This window comes from Lissotriton helveticus, chromosome 1_2 (genome assembly GCF_964261635.1).
Source record: "Lissotriton helveticus chromosome 1_2, aLisHel1.1, whole genome shotgun sequence".
Classification (NCBI taxonomy): domain Eukaryota; kingdom Metazoa; phylum Chordata; class Amphibia; order Caudata; family Salamandridae; genus Lissotriton; species Lissotriton helveticus.
The window spans coordinates 259715344-259738355 of NC_136058.1; the positions used below are offsets into that span (position 1 = coordinate 259715344).

The 23012-nt window shown below is 47.1% G+C and overlaps 1 protein-coding gene across 3 annotated transcripts in view; it reads right to left on the reverse strand.

Moving 5' to 3' along the window:
• Positions 1–23012, reverse strand: part of TSPAN1 (tetraspanin 1) — a 412115-nt gene that overhangs the window by 19910 nt on the left and 369193 nt on the right. For all 3 annotated transcript variants that reach the window (XM_078671704.1, XM_078671705.1, XM_078671702.1), the window contains exons 4-7: positions 22121–22195; positions 14020–14118; positions 6907–7050; positions 4886–4969 (exon numbers count right to left, since the gene is read on the reverse strand). In XM_078671704.1, coding sequence (XP_078527830.1) covers positions 4886–4969; positions 6907–7050; positions 14020–14118; positions 22121–22195 — 402 coding nt within the window. The remainder of the gene's footprint in view (positions 1–4885; positions 4970–6906; positions 7051–14019; positions 14119–22120; positions 22196–23012) is intronic.

Consider the following 23012-nt stretch of genomic DNA (forward strand, 5'->3'; position numbering starts at 1 on the left):
GGCCCACTGAAACTTCAGGTCCCACTGCAGAGCCCGCATCCGCCATCTGGCGTGATGCACCAGAAGGATGCAGGAGGCCATCAGCCCCAGAAGCCGCAGCGTCAACCTGACCGAAACCCGGGATAACGGCTGAAAGATGGGAATCAGAGCCTGAATATCCCGGACCCGCCGTTCCGGAGGATAAACCCGAAACTGCGCCGAGTCGAGAACCGCTCCGATGAAAAGGAGCTTTTGAGAGGGACACAGGTGTGATTTCGGCACATTGATGGAAAACCCCAGCTCGTGCAGGAGGTCTGCCGTCATCTGAAGGTGGTGGACGACTGTCTGGGGCGAGCCCGCCTTCAACAGCCAGTCGTCGAGGTAGGGGAAGACTGAAACCCCTAACCGGCGCAGATGAGCTGCGACCACCGCCATCACTTTCGTGAACACCCGTGGGGCGCTGGTAAGGCCGAATGGGAGCACGATAAACTGAAAGTGCTCGTGGCCTACCGTGAACCGCAGGTAACGCCGGTGGGCCGGCAGGACGGGGATGTGAAAGTACGCATCCTGCAAGTCCAACGCCACCATCCAGTCTTGTGGGTCTAGAGCAGCCAAGACCTGAGCCAAAGTCAACATCTTGAACTTCTCCTTCCGGAGGAAGCCGTTGACGTTCCGTAGATCCAAGATAGGACGCAGGCCTCCCTTGTCCTTCTTGGGTACCAGAAAGTAGTGGGAGTAGCAACCACACCCTACTTCTGGCCCAGGAACGCGCTCGATGGCCCCCTTGGCCAAGAGGGCCGTAACTTCCTCCTGCAGAAGCGTCAAGTGGTCCCCCGACACACGGTGGTTCTGCGGTGGCATGGCTGGAGGAGTGGACTCGAAGGGGAGGGCATAGCCCCTTCGGACAAGCTGCAGCACCCACCTGTCCGATGTTATCGCGCGCCAGCGGGAGTGGTGATGGCGAACCCTGCCACCCACTGGCGTCACGTGAGCCCGAAAGCTCGGACTAGGAAGGCTTGGATGCCGCAGCGGAGGGAGGCGTGGACTGACCACGACGCTGGCCTCTACCGCCACCACGGCGGAAACCACGGGCGCCACCGCGCTGGGGAGCGCTCTGCGCCGCGTGGCTGGCAGCCCGTGTGGGACCTCCCCTCCCTTGGCCACGAAAGGGCCGAAACGAACCCGTCTGCTGGCGCTGGGTCGAGAGACCCAAGGACTTGGCCGTGACCCTGGAGTCCTTGAAGCGCTCCAGCGCGTGGTCCGCTTTGTCACCAAATAGGCGACTGCCATCAAATGGCATGTCCATTAGTGTATTTTGGACGTCTGGCGAGAAGTTGGCAGATCTCAGCCAGGCATGGCGACGAATCGCCACCGTAGTGGACATGGCCCGTCCCAGTGAGTCCGTGGTGTCCAGACCACAACGGATCGAGTACCGCGCCGCATCCCGGCCTTCAACAAAGGCCCGGGTGAGCTTGTCCCGCACTTCCTGGGGGCATTGCGGCAAACACTCCTCGACCGTATCCCACAGGGAGTGGGTGTAGCGGCCCAAGAGGCACGCCGTGTTACAAGACCGCAGTCCAGCGCTCAAAGAGGAAAACACTTTTTTTCCAAATTGGTCGTACCTCTTTGATTCCCGGTCGGGCGGAGCCGACGGAAATGCGGACTGTGAAGTGGAGGCCTGGATCACCAGACTCTCCGGGGAGGGATGGGTGGACAGGAAGGCAGGGTCGTCCGAGCAGGGACGGTGACGCCTGGCAACGTTCCGGTCAACCGGCGCACCAGAAGCGGGCCTGGACCAGGTGCCCAGAAGGACATCCGTCAGGGCCTCATTAAACGGCAGCAGAGGCTCCTGGGGGCATGACTGCGGTTTAAAAACTTCCGTCAGAATATTCGGTTTGACCTTCGCGACGGGAAGCTCAAGGTGTAAGGCCTTGGCAGCCCTCATCAGGACCACCGAATAGGCAGCACCCGCCTCGGACGCCACAGGGGACGGAGAGACAAACCCAGGGTTGGGCGACTCGTCCAGGCCACTGGCATCACCCAGATCACCTACCCAGTCCACATCGTACTGGCAGGCACGGGATAGAGGGTCCTCAGACCCCTCCCAACCCTCTCCATACTCCTCCTCGTCGTACCCATATTCTGGGTCGACGATATAGACATCGGGGTCAACGGGCCCCATCGGCGTCGGGTCCGGCGTCGGCCGACGCCGGTCCGGCTCCGAGTCCGGAGTCGGGGAGGAAAGGGGGGTGGCGCCGCGCGGCGTCGGTGCCGGGGACCCGACGCCGGCCGGAGCCGACGGCGGAGTCGCTGCACCACGCGGGGGCGGTACCACGGGTTGGCCCACAGGAACCGACGCCGGAGAGGCCGGAAGACCAGCCGGCGACGAACCAGAGGGAACCAGCGGCGCCGGGGCCGGAGCCACCGGCGGCGCCGGGGCAGGAGCACCCGAACCGCTCGGGCCCCCAGACGGGACCGACGGGCCCGCAGGCGCCGAAGGCCCCGCCGGAGAAGACCTCGCCCTCATAGCAATGAGGAAGGCCTCGATCTCCTCACGCGACGCGCCTTCCCCAGGGACCGACAGGTGTGGGGTAGACGGCGTCGGCGACCCATGCGGGACCGCGGGGGTGGGGTCACCCGAGCCCCCGGCCGCAGCACGCGGGCGTCGGGGGGAGTCGGGGGTGCGATGGCGACGCCCCGACTTCTTGTGCTTACCTGACGAGCCGGAGGAATGGTGGCGACTCCCGGAGCGCCCATGGCGGCTCCGCGACCGTTCCCTCGACCGCTCCCTCGACCTCCGACCGGACCGGGACCGCTCTCGACGCGGGGCCGACAACCGGAGCTCGAGAAGCTTGCGGGACCGCTCCCGCCTAGCTTTTCCAGTCAAGGCCCGACAGTCGACGCAGGACTCCACGTCGTGGTCCGCGCCCAGACACCGGAGGCAGAGTCGATGGTGGTCGGTGACCGACATCATGCGGTCGCACTCGTCACAACTCTTGAAACCGGGCATCCTACCGGCACCGTAAAGATCAATCAGTTAACAAAAAACTTGGTCAAAAGACCGGAGTACTGCTCTTCGGATCTGCGCTAACTGGCGCGGAAAAAAGAAGAACTGACGTCAGCGCGCGGAGGCGGCGTCTATATACTCCAGCGACGTCATCACGGCGCACGACGCCGACGACGCGGAGCCGCAGGGGACGCCTGCAGACGACGCCTACCGACGCGCAGGGGTACTGCTACGCAAAAGTTTCCGGATCCAGACTGACGCCTGGGGATATTCTAAGGTAAGGAATCTAATACTAACCTGTTTCTTTCAGATGGGGATGACAATTGGGAACGGTCATCAATATCAATTTCACAGGTATTGGTGGGTGATGCATAACTCTGGAAAAGATGTTCCATTCTCTGGTAGTGCTATGGGAGTTTGGTATGCCCCCTTATATGACACTGAAAAAGAAAAAAAAAAAAGAAAAACCAGGAATGTCCGCAAATAGTCATGTACAAGGTATCTATAACTGTACCTTCTATTGCTATGGGGCCAGGAAACGTGGCCCGTCCCGTCCTCCTCGTGCCTCTGAGGGCCACAGAGGGCCCGCCCTTTGCCCGGGCTTAGCCCGGCGCTCCCGCGACGCGGGACTGTTGGGGGACTTTGTAGCGCCTCCTGGCGCGGAAGTGGTATCCCGCGGCTTCCTGCCGCAAATCAGGCTGGGGATTGTAGTCTCCCCCGCACGGCTGCCGCAGCGCGATGTCAGGGGCTGCGGCGGCGGGGGGAGACAGCTGGCAGGGTCCCGCTACAGTGGAGGGTAAGTGCTCCGAGCCACACAGGGCTTCACAGGTCCGTGGCTAGTGGCCGCCCCTTCCGTGGCTAGTGGCCGCCCCTGTCTGTAAGCATCCGGAGACATTATAAGCGATCGGTAGGACTCCCTAAATACAAATCATTCGGAAAGCATTCCTAACCTGATTCAGTGGGAATGAGTTCCTAACATTGTAATTGGCCCCCAAATGTGTGCAACCACCAACTTGTATCTACTAGCTCTAGAAGCACAGCCCTTGAAGGAAGGTCATCAGTGAGCCAGAAATGTACATCTGAACTATAGCCATTAGTAAAAGCTCAGTGTCACAGGAGCTCAAATCTACAGACAGCTTATTGAAGAGGAGTGTCTTCTCTTCAGAGATTAAGGTGCCATGGGATGAGGCTTTTGCGATTGTCCAGGTGAATGCCCTCTTCCTAGAGATGGCACAGGAAAAATAGTCTGGAAAGTATTGAGAAGTGCGAAGATATGCAGCAAAATCCCTATGCCACACTGTGAATATGCGCAGTAGTACTGGGCATGAAGCACTATTGCTCCTGTGCTCATGAAATATGACTAGTTTCAACCCTACAGTTTCCACCAACACCAAAGTGGAGAGCCTGAATAGGCACTTCATTTCCAACATGTTTGTCGCTAATCTGGAATTTGAAAAAATCTCAAAGGAGGTTGCTCTTGGAGGATACAGTGGCAAATATGTCGCTTAACACAACTCACAAACAACCACAGGGACCTTCATAAAATGTACACAGCCCATCCTAGAGGCATGACAACTTTGTCCCCAACACACAATGAGCACACAAGGTAATCTTCCATTAAAGAGAAGACTACAACACAGCACCAACCAAATAAACTGGAGCCTTGACTACCTGGTTCACATCCTGAAAAGGGCAGGGCAAGAGAAGATACATTTCCCCAACACAGCCCAGACCAGAGGCTTAAATCTTCTGTGCCACTCTTTAGCACTACTAACGCCCTTCAACCCTCAGACAGCATATTGATAAAAGTAAATAAATAAACTGAAGCTCAGTCGCACAGCCAATCTCATCTGCATAAAACATAGCTGGACGAGCAACACGCCCAGAAAGACTACATACCTCTAATGCAGCAATTCCTGCAGCTACTCCACCAACAACAGCAGCGTTCTTCTTGATAGTGCTCAATAACTCCTCAAAGCATCCCTGAACAAATGGAAAGGATTGGTTAAGAAAACACAGCATAAAGTATAACATCAGTCAATGAATTTATCAATAAAGATCCATGCTGGTTCCAGTGGATCAGAAAACTACAACGGTGTATACAAGAAGGTACAAGACAAGGCGCTCATCTGGGCCCCGATTCATGAAAGAGGTAGTAAATTGGCACCTGAGATTTAATTCAGTGTGCGACTGCAGGTTTCCTCTTCCCAGAAGTATGGATAGAAAGCTGCTCACAGTCAGGTTTTCATAAGTACTTCTGGGGCGTGTCCATGGAGGGGTTCACATTCCTTGTGGTGGTGGGGAGGGGGTGGAGGTGGAGGTGGAATAGCATTTTACTCTATTGAGGAAGCCGTTCCCCTTCACATCCACTAAGTGTGGACGAGTGAACCTTCTCTTTCCAACACTGAAAGGGGCATTTCTCTGCCCTTGTAAATAGATGTATGTGTGAAGGAATCCCTGTAAATTCCTGGCACCTGGCAGGCATTAAAAAAAATTATGTAAATGTGGCTGTAAACTTACTCTTTTGATTAAATTACTTTTGTGAACAGTGCCCATAGTGTCTTAGTGGTTCTGTTTAGGGGCGAGTGCCAAATTCCACACCGCTGATGGAGTTGACGGAGTTTGGGCCACGCTGTTCCAGCCAAATTCCGCCAACCGTCGTGTGGTGAAGTTATTTTTTCACTTGCGGCTCATCAATGAGCAAGATTTGGTGTGCCCTAGCATGATTTGCGGTCGTTAGGATGGCACCTAGGGAGATTTCTCCAATGCAGGCGGTCGTGACCGTTCAAGGGCAGAAACCTTCAACTCAAGTAGAAAATCTACTCTAGCGGCAGCAGAATCAACTCAAGAAGCAGTGCCCTCTGCGTGCTGCCGTTCATGTTGATTTTTCAGCATGGCACAAGCTCCTGGTGCTACAATTTAGCGAGAGCAGCGAAATGTACCTAATTCAGCCCATACGCGGAATCTTGGGGAGTTTTCATGGTATTCCGCAGAGTGAGTTCCGCCCACCCCTTGTTCTAATCTGCAACCAAAGTGAACACATCTAAAAAGTAACGTTTTACTGCATGCCCATTGCTACATATTAGTGTGCTTGTGGATCTAAGAGATTTGTCAGCTCTTACTGTGATCAAGTAAGGGTCCTCGGGGCACCCAGGAAGTGGTGCACAACGACCATTAATGAGAGTGCAAAATGTACTTATTTATGCCAGGTGGGGTTGGAATTGTGGGTGCTAGGAAAAAGAATTGTTAGGAGATGGCAAATCACAAACCAGGAATCAATTTAAAGGGTAAAAAAGGCTATGTATCAAAGATCCCAATAGTGTAGCATAACATTATCCCCCCACCCACTCGAAAAATATGTTGAGGGGCTAAGAGATTCCCACCAACAACGGCACAGTTAACTCCTCGCCCAAAGTGTGGAACGCCCTGCCCTCACCCACTCAGCATTATCTAGTATTAAGAAAAGATAGACCTGGCTTGCTGCTAGCATCTGTGGCCCTGGGTTAGGACTGTGGGATTTTGCAATGCTGCCAGTGTCTGGCAAAGGGCTAGAGTGGTGTTGCTCCTCCCCCCGCACCACAATGGTGAAGGCCTTTTTGCAGATTAAGTTAATGGCAATGTTGCTGGAGAAGGTCATAGTGGAGAAAGGCAAAGCATAATGGAATCTGTTCTTTAAAACAAAACAACATTGTAAACCTAACAAATGAGCGGGGCAGACTTTTGAGCGGTCTGTGACAACACCGTATTATTACACAACAAATGCAGACAACCTGTGAAACATTCAGCACAGTTGGTGTGCAAACATGAAAACCGCAATGCTGGTCGCCGGAGTGGAGAGAATGCAACAACCACAACAGGAAAATAACACAATCATTCGCAGCAAGGATTCAGAGGGGTAAAATACATATTTAAACACTTACTTGCGTCTTTGAGGCTGCTGCTAGTTCAAATGTACAAGTCGTCACGGTGGAGTTGCAGCACTGGGGCGGGTAGGAGTTGGAATAATGTTGCAGGTAATAAGAGGCATTAAAGTCAGTGTAGTTGCTAAATCCGCAACATTTCAGCTGAAAAAGATTGTAAAGTAATTATCAATATTGGTGAGATTTTGCAAGACCACCACCTTCTTGTACAACCACACCACTTAAGGAGTACACATGAAATCACAAGGACTGGTGGGCGGGGGGCAAAATGGTCCATCAATGCATAGAACAAAATAATCAAAGGGCACGCACCTCTAACAATCATTACCTTAGAAGTGAACTGAAATCACTTTACTAAATGGTTATATCTGAGGACACTATATCACCTCCCACAACGTAGGGGGTACACGTACGAGAGAAAGGCATGGGTGAGCTCTTGCTGGTGAAAGGAAGGAATGTCTAACAGAACAGTGACCGAACGCAGAGGCAACAGCCTCCATGCTCATCCACCAGCAGCAAGCAGTAGTTAACTGTAAGGAAATGTCTCTTTTTGTAGGATCACCCTAAAGTCTTTGGACTGATGCTGTTGTTTTTTTGGCTCTGAGAATGAAATGTGACCTGCTAACGACCTCAGAGCCTGCACCCTTACCCTGAAACAGGTAAGTCGAATTGGCTCATATTCAATTTGCTAAGCTAACTTACCTGCAGGGCCCTAGTAAATAGTACCCAGGGCATGTACATTAGAGGGTCCCACCAGGGATTGCAGCACGGTTTGTGCCACCCTGGGTGTGACAAGTAAAAGGAGGCTCCCAGCGCACCAGTTACAGGCTGGAAGAGTAGTTTAAACTGCTAGCCCGTCCTTACCATATAAAGTAATGGCAAAGCCAGATTACCCCGTTTATATATGCAAGTCACCCCTATGGAAGGCCTATTGAGTCCTAAAGCAGGTGTAACATACCTCACAGTCAGGACACGTTATTTTACATGTTTGAATAGTAAAATTTGAAACGGTTGTTTTTTTTTTACTGTGGAAAGGCTTGGTCACTCTAATGGTGAGTACCTGTTAAATGCCAACTCCTCAGCAGTGCTAACTCTGAAACGGTGCAACCAAAGTACCTCATTCAAGGTTTCAAAAACCTCATTACATTAAGTCAGACTTGATTCTCAGGACAAAATAAATGAAACAAGTTGCAGTGTGTAGCTTTTGCAAAGTAGTCACTTTGTTGCCCATACCGGTTGGAGATGGGGTCCTGTTGCATACAGCTTTCTGCTCGTCTGAGGAGACATGCTAACGACTCACACTAAAGGATACAATAGGGACCAGATCTGGACGTGGGTGTCCCCTCCCCTCTGCAGGAAGCCATGCGGGTGTTGGCCTAAAAAGAGCACTTCAAAGGAGAAGTCGACTTTGATGAGCAAATGGGTAAAACTTGAGAGAGGTGGTGCTCCATTGTTCAGGCAGGGAAAAGCAACAGGAGTATAACCCATAGACCGGATTGAGATCTGGGTGTACATATGTTTTCAACAACAATATCTCAATTGGATTCAGTAAAAAGGCAAGTATATATGTATGTACAAGACATTACAAAAACACGGAAAAATGGAAGAGAGACTTTGGATTTCAGTTTTAGAAAGTTCATTCAGCATTATGAATTTAAGAACACATTTTATACAGGACAGTTATAGCAGCACTGTAGGCATAAAATGCGATGGCAACCCAAGGGAGCTTTGTGCACTAGGTGGTAGTGAAGCAAAGAGTGATGATGCGAGTGACAAGTGGGTGAACACAGCGAAGGACGCAAAGTGACACGGTGAAAAAACACAATATGTACAAAAGCATTGGTTCGTCCTCAATAAATGAGTAGTTAATATTTGTTTGAGAACCAAGGTTGATGATGTGCCATGAGTCGCGCTGCATGGAGGGTCGACGGCGTTTCGATCCTATCTAGTCAGGATCGTCATCAGGACAGGGTTGCCAGTTTGGTGGGTGAGAGGCGAGTGCTGGCGGGGGTGATCAATTCTGATCCAATAATGTGGCGTGGTAAAGAACCCAAATACCACGTAGTTTCTCGAGGCGGTCCAGAAAGTTTCAAGGTAGGCTCAACAGAGTCCGAGGTGATGATCGTAGTTAGTTTAAGCTTAGGCACAGAAAACAGAGCCCCGCTCTGGCCAGGAATACGTTTTAGTAGGGGGTGAGGTCAGGAGGCAGGGTCGGGACCACTCGATCCACTGCCTGTGTCCAAGTGTAGGTACCGAATGGTCGTGGCGGTCCACCGTCTCAATCCTGGGGCCGAGGGGCGGTTCAGGATCTGGTTCGTAGATCGGGATATGCATCGGGCAACAGAGTGGCCATTGTTCAGGCAGACACACTGGCACTAGGGACAGAAGAGGGAAAACCAGTTGCCAAACTGGTTATCCAGGAGCGTGTAGCCCTCTTGGTAGCCACACCTTTGGGTTGAGCTAGGTAGCTTCACACGTAGAAAGAGGGGTCCTGCCATCTTGGAAGTGGGCACAATTTTGCATCCTGAGATGCCCAAATGCCACACTTCACAGAAAGTGGTCATCAGATGGGAGGTAACCTGGTAGTCCATTGGCTAACAACTGCATCTTGTCCTGGGGGCATTTTCTGAACCTAAGTAGTGCACCCCGAACTCCAATATCGACTGGACTGGAAAAAGGACTGAGGACTGACTGCCCTGCTGCACTGTGGAACTGGCAAAGGGAGGCTGCACTGTAATGGACTGCTCCTGCTGCACCTGGTGGCTAGCATAGAAGCGGCACTGCGCCTGCCATGTCCTGCTCAAGGAGAAGTAATTTCGAGAGCCCAGTCAAAGACAAGTGACTCCAAGTGCCAGCTGACTGGTCTCCTGTTTGCAGCACAGGGACACAACAGCTGAAGTAGCCTGCTAAGGAAAGTTGGTAGACCAAAGTCTTCAACCAGCTGTCAAACACGCCACACAGCACCAGGGACCAGGACCCTACAAACAAAGTTGCACCTGAGTTCTGAGACTGGTAGTGCTGTTGGGGTACAGCTGGGACCCCCTCGGGGAACAAGTTATTGACCCAGGAAGGATTGACAGGTGACTGATACTGTGACAACTGGACGTCTGCCAGCACCTACAGGACTTTGAGTGTCAATGGACCTGTGACGAGGATCACCTCACCTCCTTCGTGAACCGAGGAGTAGTCGCAGCAAGATCCCCATCAACTGCATCACGTCCTGCAGCATCTTTAGCCTCCTTCATTCCTTGCATGAGGTTCACTTCTAAAGGAAAGCCCTGCAAAGGTTAAAAGTACCTGGAACAGACTGAATACTGCTCCACCTGCTGAGGTAACTATTTCAGAGGACCTTGCTGGTCCCACTGACTCGCTCCCTCCTGGAGCTGGTCACTCAAAGGGACTCCAAGTGACCGCATTGCAGCTTGTCCAAACCTTTTAGTGAAAACGTTTTCAAGTGTCAAATTTGGCGAATTTGCCAATGCTTGCTTGCGGTTGAATGAAGGACTTTGATTTACTTTACCTTGTAAATTCTATCTCTCCTGAACCCTTCAGTGAATCTTGTTGTGGAGTCTACAAATAGTCTATTTTTATAAACTGGTGTCGGATTTCTTTATTGTCTCGTCGAGTTCTTCAATTGTTTTGGTGCTATTCAAATGCTTTACACTTGTTCATTAGTGTAAGCATTGCTGATGAGAGCCACAGCTACACAAGCATGCGCTGAAGGTTTTACAAATGAAACCTAAGGGCCCTAAAGGTGCTGGCGAGTGTTACACTGTGATAGGCTTCCCCGGGACACCAAAGGTGGCCACCTACGAGGGCGGCCACCCTTAGTGCCATAGGATGGCACAGACCCTGAGCGGTCTATTGGTTGGGGGGACCAGTGGTCCCCCCGTGATGTCACTTCCTGTTCTGGGGGAGGGGAGGAAGGGCTATATAGCCTAGGGGGCGAGGGTCAAGCGCCCTCTTTGTTCCTGACGCAGAGGCGAGTTGACCCTCGCCCCCACCCCCAGGCTGATCCCGCATCGCGGGATGAGTGACTGCCCGGCGTTTTCCCTCCCACCCGCTTACCCTGCTCTTGGGCAGATCGGGGGGTGTTTGTTGCTACTAATGACTTGTCTTTGTGTTGCAGGCGGAGTTACAGGGCGATCCAATACAGGAAGATACAGAAGGGTAGCCTCTACATGAGCACCGGAAGGGTGCGTGAGCGAATTATCCCCACGGAGATCCACGATGGATCCTGGAGGACCGACGGCGCCCCGTTAGTCCTTCGGGCGGTTGTGTACCTGAGCAACCGGGGTTGCCAACGCTCCGCCCCTCAAGGGGGAGGGGCGTGAGTAATGGGCGGACGAGAGGTTTGCCGGGGGAGGGGTTAGACCTTCCCCCCAAAACTGACAACGCCCCGACGGTTAACACCGCGGGGCTTATGGCTCATCAGGTGGGCGGGTCGCGAGAGGCGGCCTGCTCTGGATCTACCGTAAGATAACCCAACATGTTGGCATAATGTTTATGCTAATAAAACTGCAACAACTTTCTCCATCAAATTGTGTTGTGTCTGTTATTGGTGGAGGGGTGTGTTGTATGAAGAAAGGTATGGGTTTGGGCCGATATTGGCACTATGAGGTCGCACAATTACACCATTTAATACTCTCCATTTCTGCACACTAACGAAGGCCCACGCCTTCGGAGTGCATACCGTGTATGACAGATATAGACTGGGGACAGTTGAGGGCTCACTGACCAAGAGAAGACTGGTTCAAGTGACTGGAATGACAAACTCAGGCAAGTACACTTGCACACACCGGAGGGGAGTCGATAAACGAGTCATTCCCACCTCTAAAGGGCTGAAATACAAGATGCAGGAGATACGAGACTTGAGATGTGGAGAAACAGGCTCAAGGAAATAGGTAACAGGGATGACAGTGAACGTTAGCAGCTGTGCTAGAGAAACAAACATTGAACTAATTTAAAACAGAGCAGCTACAGGAGATGCACACAGGAGAGTATTGATTGGGTAACAGCGAAGGTAATAGACTGCAAGAAGCTGGCAAAAGGACGACTGGGTAGATGACCCAGGCAACCTTGTTAAGTTATTAAATTCTAGGTTACCCTGAAGGAATTTCCCATTAACAATTACGACTCAGGCAGCACTGAAATCTTTCCCGAGATCTTTTTTTTAATTATTATTATTTTTTAACAGAAGAGAGGTTAAAAAACTTGTGCTGCTCATATTCTAATACATATTTGAATCACAACACATACACGCACCCACCCACCACCTTCACCTGCTTCCATTTTACACCCCCATGGTCTCCGATCTTGCCCTCGAAGCAGGCCAGTTATTCCCAAGAACTCTATAAAGGATCAAGCAAATGCCTAAAGGTGATAAAGTTCTACAGACAAACTGCGGGTCCTTATATCAAAATGGAAGTTGGCGGAAAAGATAAATTACGGTTTCAAATGGGATTACCTGGCTTGTATACGTAAGTGGAAGTTCCAGTTTCTTTTAAATAAACCCCTTATGACCAGCTTGTACGCCATTTTGAAGCATTTAAATTTTTGGGTGGACACAAAGTAAAGAACAGGAATGTAAAGTCCATGATCAAGGAATTTGATAGAGTGGAAAAACCTGGATTAAAACTCCAGTCACACAGTCCAAAGGCACTAATTTGAAACTGAGCATACCACAGTTGGACCCTTTTCTTCTGTTTTTGCTTGTTAACTCAGATACATTTCTTTAACCACATCTCCGTTAATGCCCTTCCTCCTTTCAGGAACCACTCCACGATTTCGTGTTGTCCTTTCCTTCTTTTAAAAACACAAGAAAAGAACTGATGCAAAACTCCTATACCCAAGTAAACATCTTCAACTATAAAACACTCCCATACTTAAAAGTTCCTTGGTGCTAGCTGACTTAAAAAATATTAATCTGAGGAAAAGGATGGGTGGAAATGTAGTCCCTGAGACTGAAGAGCCAAGTCCTCAGAAACCTACCGACTGTGAGTTGACCATTTCGTATCTGAAGGTGCAGAACCACAGTGCAGCTCCCTCAGGGCGTAAAGCCGCAGTAGGTTGTGCTACAGTATAGGTAATGAGGTATAAGGAGGGAAGCCACTTGAGAGGCCTCCTCAGAAAGATATTACTGCAGCACGCTTGCAAAGTCACATGAAGCCCTAACTTTGCGTTCTTTGCCTCCAAATGCCCTATTCAACAGGCAGATTTACTTTTTAGTACAGCTATAAAGACTGACATTTGTTTCTTAAATAGAGAAAAGAACAAGAAGCGACAAGTGCTGCCACTTTAAAGCTTCATACTAGAGGCTGTAGAGGAAAACAGCTGTAGCGGTTGCCAAAGAAGAACTCTACCCAGGTCTGGTCTTCCAGTTGGCAATGTCAAGGAAGCTTCACGCTCTGTTCTAGGACCACAATACTTCTCATCCTTTCTCGGGGCGATGTTACCACGGGAGAGCGAATGAGAGCACTACACCAGATTTCCCAAACCACAATATCTCGCTACTTGCTCAGAACTGCCGGCCACTCTTCTACAAGACCTTTTCAAAGTATCCTTTTGCATGTGCAGCCGCAGACTCCAAAGCTACAGCCCCTTCTCCACCTGGTGGTATCAGACTAGCTTCAAGGTGCTTACTCCTGGCCACACTTCAGGAAAGAGTCCACAGGTTATCACCATTCATCTAAAAAAGTCCATTGCTAATCCTGGGAGCTTCAACAGGCCAGAATTACTGAGGAGGTGGGATTTTCAGAAGCTGAAATTTCAGTACATTCATAGGTGAAAGCCACCTCCCCGCCACTACCAGATAATTAGTTCGAAATTGCAGCACACACAAAGCGAACCTGCGAGCCACAGCAACTGCCAAATCAAATGGGGGAACTTATGAGGAAGAGTGCTCATCACTACACTGGACACCTGTTGTGGCCATAGGTATGGCCAGCCAACATGTCCAAATGCTGGCCATTCCAAATGTCTTCCTATTCCTGGGCTATAAACAGATGGTACAGATTTCAGTACAAATGTCTACAGTGAACCATCCTAATGAAAAACGAATCCAAAAACGAAGGTTTTCTGAGCATACCACCAATCATGCCCCAGCAGCCTTACCTCAGTCATGGTCGAGTTCCAGACTTGAGTGGTGGACGGTTCTCTGCCATAGTCCTTCTGCAACACTTGCCTTAACAAAGGCTCCATAATGTTTTGAGCCTGCAGATAGATATAAATGTTTAAAATCAATGAGAATCTATGTGCATTAATCAGCTTTACGTTTACCCAGTACAAGCTATATCACACTAAAGAACACTTGAAAGTCTTCTGTTTTTCCCACACATATGACATGGATTGATCACTTTCTACACAATACTCACACCTATGTAGGCTCCCAGTTTCCATTTAACAAGTATTGGCAAAGTCAATAGGTTTTGCTTTTGTATGGTTTATTCAAAGCCATGCAAGTACTACAGGAATATAGCACACGCAAATAAGCATTTTCACAAATTACTACATACTTCCTTGCTCACAAACCGAAAATACAAGAATCAGTGCACAGTCATCCACGAGCCTATGGAACTCAATGCAGATGGTGATGGCACCTGGTCCAGGGCAGGGAAGCACTGGGAGACAACCAGTTCAGGGGTAAAGGTGTTGTGTTCTGTTACTTACAATCTGCGTCCACCCTCCACAGCAAGCATCATCCCATTTCAGCCAATGGTTCTCCTGCAGTCCAAAGGGCAGTATCTTTCGATCAAACATCAAAGATGTGCCCTTCCGGGCGAATATATGACGATACCACGATATCAAATACAACGCATGGCTTTACCACGCGTATTTTACATCGCTAGAGTCTTTACCACGGTGAAAAATAGAACGCAGCATTTTACCACGCATAAATACGTGAGTATTCATCCAGCGTCGATTATGCCCAAAAAACCCTTAAATAAACATAATGAAACTGATAGGCAAAAAAAAATACGTCTTCACTAGTGACATTGTTTGTCTTTTTTCACTTTCACTGACCCTCAAGCAAGATGGCTGAATATTTCGACAAATAACATCATTTGTTAATTAGTAATACACGTTTTATTTACACATTCATTTATCTATTATAATTGTTTTATAATGTAGAATCATTAATGATTTTTCATATTTGTTTGGGGGGGAGACCCCCCCCAGCCCCCTTTTTTAAATGTTTTTTATTTGCCCCTTTTTTAATTTTTTATTTTTACACCCACCCCTTCACTACTTATCACGTATTTAATTTATGCATGAAAACACCTATCAAAATAAAAAAAGGACTTTTCTTTTTAATACACGCAGAACGTAGGATTGTTGACCGGGACGTTTCTTTCGTGGTAAAGACGATTGTTGAAGGCATACGCGTGGTAAAGACGTTTGCGTGGTAAGTGCCTCGTAGTAAACGTCTCGCGTAGTAATGCCTTCGTTGAAAATGATGTTTCCCCTTCCGGGCCAGGGGTGGTGGGGCCTTACTTACAATGTTGCTTTCATACCCTTCTTTGTGGGGTTTACTTTAGTCATCCTTAAGCGTTTAAACTATTTTTAAGTTACATCAATTTAAATCCAAAAGTAACTTTTCACTGTACAAATAAGAAACATACTTTTATGTGATAGGCATCACAATTTATAATAGATTATATGGGTCTTCCAAGTACCCTGCCTACTATAAAAACACCTGGACAGGTGTATTCAAATTAGTTTTTTTTAAATTAAAATATTTATTGCAATCATACCGCTGCTGCGTTTTGAAGGCGGCATGTTTTCTTTGTTTCTTCTTTTTTGTGGAATATACTTGCAGCACGAAATAAAAAGGTAAAATTCGCACCCACTTGACAAGGCCAGACTCATTGGCTTTGCAAGTATCTATTTTCTTGGCTTCCACCCACTTGTAGTATACATTTCTTGCCCAAAAAAAAGCACACTACAGGTATAAAAAAAGGAAAACAAGCACTGGTAACGTCAATAAGTATGGCCTCAGAAAGCTGGTGGCACATGGCACAAAACTAAAAAGAAGGGGAAGAAAGAAAACATGTTGCTCTTAAAACGTGGAAAAAATATTTGCAAAATACATTTTAAATATAAACCAAAAAAAAGAGTATATAAATTTAATAGAACAGTGCTGCAGGTTCCCAACAGACAGCTGTACTTAAATCAGGCATAAAAGCCTTTTTCGTTTTCAAGTGCTTTGCAGGAAAACGAAATCTTGTTGATACTACTGGCTTTGAATTACTGTAACCTTAAGACACAAAGTTTTAATTACATTCTGGTGCAGGACATCAGCCAACATTGATTGTAACATATATGGATGAATTCAAAGAAATAAGGGAAAACATTAGCTATACTAAGTATTGACCCACCAGCCTTGGCACTAATGTGCTCTTGTTTTTAGGCAGATGAGGACATGAAATGAGGTGAAATGCTGTCTCACACGGTGCAAGAGAGTCCAAAGCTGGCGTGAGCTTACCCACTGCCACTGTCTGCTACAGGGAGCAGAAGCAAACAAAATGTGAATGACAGATGAACAGACCAATAGATGGAGAAAGCCAGTCTACATATTATTATATAGTTTGTGAATTATTTGTATTACACACGGCTGGTGTAACAGCTAAAACTATCTAGGCTACACCTAAAAATAGTTAGATGGGATGAGATACTTATGTAATCCCTGCTCCCAAACATCTGTGGTATTGTGTAGTTTGTTTACATTTTGCAAATAAAGGCAGCGCACCATTCTGTCTTGCATTGAGTTTCAGAACATGAGGCCGAACGTATGTAAATTCTGTAGTTTATTCACCCGCAAGTACAAATCCAAAGGCCGCCTTCGGGGAGAATCATCGAATATAATATGAAGCCTGATTCGCTATATCCCCCAATTTTCTTGGCTGCCCCTTCCAACCTTGCTTCTTTTAATGCTCATTAAACTAGAAGGTGTAAAGTGTCTGAGGGAGAAACGGTGTTTCAAAACTCTTCAAATACAGAGTGAAGTAGAGTTTAAATCTAGGGTTTGGCATGTACAATGATCCACCCGTAGGATGGAACGACTGAATCAACCCAGCCTTGTTTTCCATTTCCAGACATCACATGATTTTAAAGATGTTTTGTTATGTTTTTATTGCTTTCTGTCTTCAGAACCTGTTTTGTAGGACATTTTTACTTCCTCGTCCTTTTGTTATAGTTCATTGGCTTTTGTGCTATTGTCTGAGGATGGGTGACGCTCGAAGGTCACAGATTATATTTCTGAGGGACAGAGTTTGATGTCTCTACTAACACTTGATCCTTGTTCAGATTTAGTTTTGCAGTCGCCTCTTTGAATGGCTCGGAAGTTGGTTGGCAGGTCATCCTTGCCAAACAGTTCATTTTGTTACTTTAAATTGTGGTTAAAAAGAACCACGTGAAACTACCAGAGAAGTGTCGGAAGCATCGGTCGCAGTGTTGTTCAAAGTTGTCGCAATTACCATATCGAGGTTTCTTAGTTAGTGCTCTCATGTCGAATGCTAACATGACGCCGGCTCTCTTGGCCCCTCTTCTTAAAATGATTACCAAAAGTAAAAGGACCAGTATGGATTTTTTAGTGACAGAATGGGATGAAGGTATATTTCTGAATGACTGAGTATTAAATACAAGTAGACGCTAGACTGTAGCTGAAGGGTAGGTTTATTGTAGCGAGCAAAGGCAATCCCTATCTTTGCACGTGTGGGTTTGCATCCCACCCTCGTCTCCAAGTTATTAAATACAAGTAGACGCTTGACTGTTGCTGAAGCGTAGGTTTATTGTAGTACAGCAAAACACCCACAACCGGAGCCTTTCAGTCGTGAAGAAGCCAACGTCCAGAATGACGTTCCTGAGGAATCTTAACGACTGGAAGGCAGCACTCTCGAACACTTAGTGAGTCATAAGCATTGAAAGAACGAGTCGCGTGCTTCGACGCGACTCGCAACACAACATGAATAAAATAACACGAATGTAATTCTACAACAATGAGGCATTTCTATACCACAGTCTACCGGTCTGGGTTTCTTGGCGTTGGGTCTCCTAAACCATATTTAACCTAATCAATTTCAGAAGAGCACAGATACACATTAGAGGGCCCACAAAACTTGCACAAGACTCTTTGCCTCCACAGGTACCGCTACACTCCACTGGATCCTGTGTGGCCAAACGCAGCTAGAACCCGCCAAAGATGCAACAGATTGGATGACAAATGGCATGTGTGGATGTGTTTCGGTATTTTGAGAGCACAGGTTCTAACATTAGACATGTAATTCTGTTGCCACAGTTTAACTAACAGAAAGCTAAATACAAGAATAAGCAAGTTGATGTCTTTAACAGGCTCCCACAGGCGCTTGTAAAATGACACAGGTCCCTTTGGCTCTCACCGTGTCATGAAGGAACCAGGGTAGAAATCAGAAATTTGGATCAGACTTCTAGGATTATGGATCATGTCCCGTAGGAACTCCATTCCATATGCTTTAGGCTGCGAGAGGGGCCTTGAGAGAGAGTGTGCACATACTCCAGTATTCTGGCCCACTATATAGATGGCAGATATTTAGGTAAACCGCATGTGGCAGCCTTAGAACATATGTTAAACCTATGTCCTCACAGTTAAACAAGCTATTCAGTGAGCTTCCTCCCTAGATGCACCCTTAAATTGTGGCAGCGTGCTGTGCTTGTATTGATAGGACCGTGGAAATGGCACTTTGTTTTCTTTACCAAAAGTCCGTCATAGCACCTGTAATGATCTCGTTTGGTTATTTTATGATGTATCATGTAATTCAAAAGCTGCACTCAACTCAGTGCCTTTGACTATCTAAATGAACCGGTCTCTCTTGTTAATGAAATAAATGATTCTCCGAATTTGATTTGTTTTCGTTTTGTCAATCATAGTGTCAATTGACTCTATTCTTTCCTATTCTGTTTCATGTAATGTCTATCTTAGTATGTAAAAAGTACACGCAAGGTACTTTTACCTCTATTGCTGTTTTACCAAGAGTATGGAGACTATAGAAGCATAAAGGCTCGAATAGCCTTCTGGTTCTTTGGCTTTGAATCATATGTCATTTCAACGAGCACTGTTAGAAATCTGTCCTCAAGTGTTTTAGAATTAGAGACCCAAATACCCTTCTTGGCTTTCAAAATGCCAGATATTAGTATCTTATCCCTTCTGACAATTTTATGTGTAGCCTAGATACAGTTTTAGCTGTTACACCAGCCTTGTGTAATAAAAACTATTCACAAACCACACAAAAATATGTAGACTGGCTTTGTGCTAGCCTCCACAAGGAGATGATGGACGGAGCGCTGAAACTTTTCAGACACTTACCCCAAGTCACAATCTAGGTTGAATCCATCATGGTCAATTACCTCACTTCGCCATCCCAGTTCAGACCTGGTTATATGCAAATCAGTCTGGACCCTGTGCCTCATTGGAACAGTCCAGCCCGAACTGCCAAGCTAGGTGTTCCCTGGACCGGTAACAAGCATGCCGGGACCAGTTTCGGGGTAACACCCCTCATCAGCCAGGCTGGCTTGAGTTTAGTGGCAAACTGAGCAAGGGATCCATGTCTGGGCATACCCTGCCAACTCAGGGCGAACACAGCAAACACAAGGAGATGATGGACAGAGCGCTGAAACTTTTCAGACACTCACCCCCAGTCACAGATCTGGGTTGAATCCATAAGCGTTCTTTAGCTCACTTTGCCACCCCAGTTCAAAGGAGAGACTCAAATACCCTTCATGGTATCCAAAATGTCAGGTATACATTAGTTTCTGCAAATCTGAAGGAGTTCACAATGTGATCTGACAACATATACATTGATCCACAGTAGAAGAGTCCCCAGTGAGGCTAGCTTTAGATCTAATTTATATTGTTCTCGTTGAATACCATTCGTCCACCTCACTGGCCAGCACTTGTTTGGGGATGAAGCTCCAAGCTTCGTCAAGAAGTGGATGGTAATCATGGGTCACTTTTGAGATACTTGTTTCTGTTTCACACTGGATCCAATGTGAAGCTGGTTAGGGATGACGTCGGCAATGGTCCTGCGTCTTTTACAGGGTATTTTTTGTGGTTGGTCATATCCTATGTTTGTAGTGGGTTCTAAATGGAGCTTCACTGCCGGGTACCTTGCTAGCAAACTGCGATCTCCTTCCACTTTGCAGAGAATAGTGCTAGAAACCTGGAGAAGGGGTTACTTTCTTTTTACCAGGAAAGCTGCGCACCTGACGCCACCACAATCAATCGTAGAACCCACCATTTTGAATAAAAGATATCAAACAAGAAGAGAAAAATACTATGGACCCACAGTGACCACCACAGCTTTCTCTGAACCCCAACAATATACCCTACCAATATTTTATTATTTTTTGCAGTTTCGTAGTGAGAGAAACAAACAGAGTTAAGAATACTCTTACGGGTCACAGAAGTAATCCGGTCATTGAGAGTGATTCATTTACATCCAGGACACTACACTTTGCAATGTCCCTAGGATACGTATGCCATGCGGGGACATGCACAACAAGTCAAAGGCTCACATAGGCTTCCAGTTTCCTAGATGATCTCTTGAATAATCTTTTTTTTTTTTTATAACTCTGTTTATTAAGAAGAAACGTAAAAAAAATATAAACAATACTGGTGCAGTCTCAAAACAACATACAATTTCTGAGGACAACAGGAAATCTTAGTGAAACAAAAGAATACATTGGGTCAAAGGAAGATGCAATTATATCATCAACCCTTGCGACAGCCAGCTCATGGTGTTACGTTGTCAACAGCAACTAACGCATCACTAAATGGAGTGCAGATAACAACTTTACTTTCGTTCCAGGGGCCCCATACCTTGGTCCATTTACCTGGGCAACCCCTACTTTCATACACCGCCCTCTCCACTTGCATGCACCAGTCCATGTCCGATGTCCAATCAACGTGTCTGAGTGCAACCCCACCCTTCCAGGTTCTAGCAATAATGCGTTTGCCAATCATACATCCCAGCGTGACCCAGAGACGTTCGAACCTGGTCAGGTCTGTAGCTTCCCAAACATTTAATAAACAAAGACGAGGTGATACATCAATTGTTTTATGACATATTTGGGACATGGCTGAAATCACTCTCCCCCAGTATCTCTGAAGGTCGGGGCAATCCCATCATTGGTGTAAGAAAGTTCCTGGCCGTCTGCAGCCCCGGGGACAATCCGTAGAGGATACAAGACCCATCTTAACTAGTGTCGACCTGGTATAGTATGCCCTATGAAGTAGTTTAAGTTGTATCAACTTAAAACGAGAACGGATCGCCACCTCCCTAGGGGATGCCAAGGCCTCCCTCCACTCTTTGTCGTCAAGCTCTCCCACCCCATCATTCCATTTTGCCCGCAATTTACCCATAGAGTCAGGTGTGTTGTTGAGAATCTTACGTTAGGGAAATCGCACATTCTGAGAGATAATCATCCAATATTATATCCTCTAGCAGTTAGTGAACCGGCAAGTCAGAGGCTCTAGGCAACACCTTTTGCAAAACACTACCTACCTGAAGGTACCGGAAAGTTTTCCCTGCCTGTGGATGGTATTGTTGTTGTAACACAAACGGGACAACCCCCCCAGCCCAGAGGTTACCCACCATCGAAAGTCCGATTAAATCCCATTTGTTAAACCCTGGGAACCGCAAGAGCATACCTAGTTGAATAGACTCAAGCACCGGGGTGGCCTTAGTAATCTTACCTTTCCATTCCAACCCTGCAGTTGCCGAGTACCATAAAGAAACCATAGTAGAGGTGGTTGTGTATTTAGGCGCATATTGTTTGCTGCAGTACAGAGCCCTGAGGTAATTACCTGAAGACATATTGTATCTATCCATTGTGTATGCCGGATCCGCGAGGGGGCGATGCATCCAGTGATTGAGTACCACCAGTTGCGAGGACCAATAATATTTAATGGCTCGCAAGACTATACCCACATTATGCCAGCTTTTAGTGAGATTAACGAGGGAGATTCTGGGTGTACCATTATTCCATAGTAAGGAGCGGACCTTGGAATCAATAGAGAGAAAATACTGGGAAGACACCAAGAAAGGCGTATTCTGCAAAACGTAACAAAAGCGGGGAAGTGCCATCATTTTATAAAGAGCAGCCTTTTGAATAATCTTAGCTATCAATACCATCATAAGCGATCAAGGCAACAGTTGTTGAACACAGTCCAAGTACTTACCATAGAAGAGTAGACAAATGCAACAACTGCACCAGCAACTTCAGCGATGAAGATCAGGAGTATGAGCGTGAAGAACTGAAATAGGCAAAACACTGAATTAATACGGGCATTTACTGGGACAAAATGGAGATACTATCTTCATTTTGCCAACAGTAATACTGATTGTCCTTGTATTTTGCTTTACATAATTATCAATATTTAATATTTATCTTCTAGTAAAAAACACATTATTTTCCAGTTCTTGTTTAATGGAACTACAGAGGTATGTAAAGTTTGTTTCATTTTAGGCGTACGATTCCACCTCTGTAATTAAACAAAGAAAAAATTAAAAGCTGTTAATTCCCACTACAAAAGGTGTTAACATTTGTTAACGCCCTTGGCATAAGGCAATTATGATTCATTAGCATTTTTAGACCATCTGAGACAACCAGAGGGCTTAGAGTGCTTGCATTAGCCTCTGTAGGACATTATTGAAAGGTCGGTAAGTGTGAAGCAGGAGGGTCTAAGTTGGATGAGACAAGAGAAGCCATTGCCAATAGCGCTTTTGTCAACATGCTGTCAGGCTTTAACTACTTTTTATTTCTTTTGAATCATCATGTACTTTTGTCTTCAGAACCAGGTTAGAAGTGTATGGTAGACAATTAATAGTGGTTAAAGCCCTGAGGAAAGGACATTAACAGTTGATAATATCCTGAACAGAAGAAACATCACTTAAGTGTGTTCTGCAGAGTGTGTGTTCTCGGTTAGCCCAGTTAATCTACAGAATGATGTGACAGAAGGTATTTAAAATACACCCTTTACCAATAGACCGCTGTACATTAGAGGCCCTTTCTACAATCCTAGAAGAAAGAACGCATGGGTCATGTGGCACTCTTCCACTTGAACAGTTCAA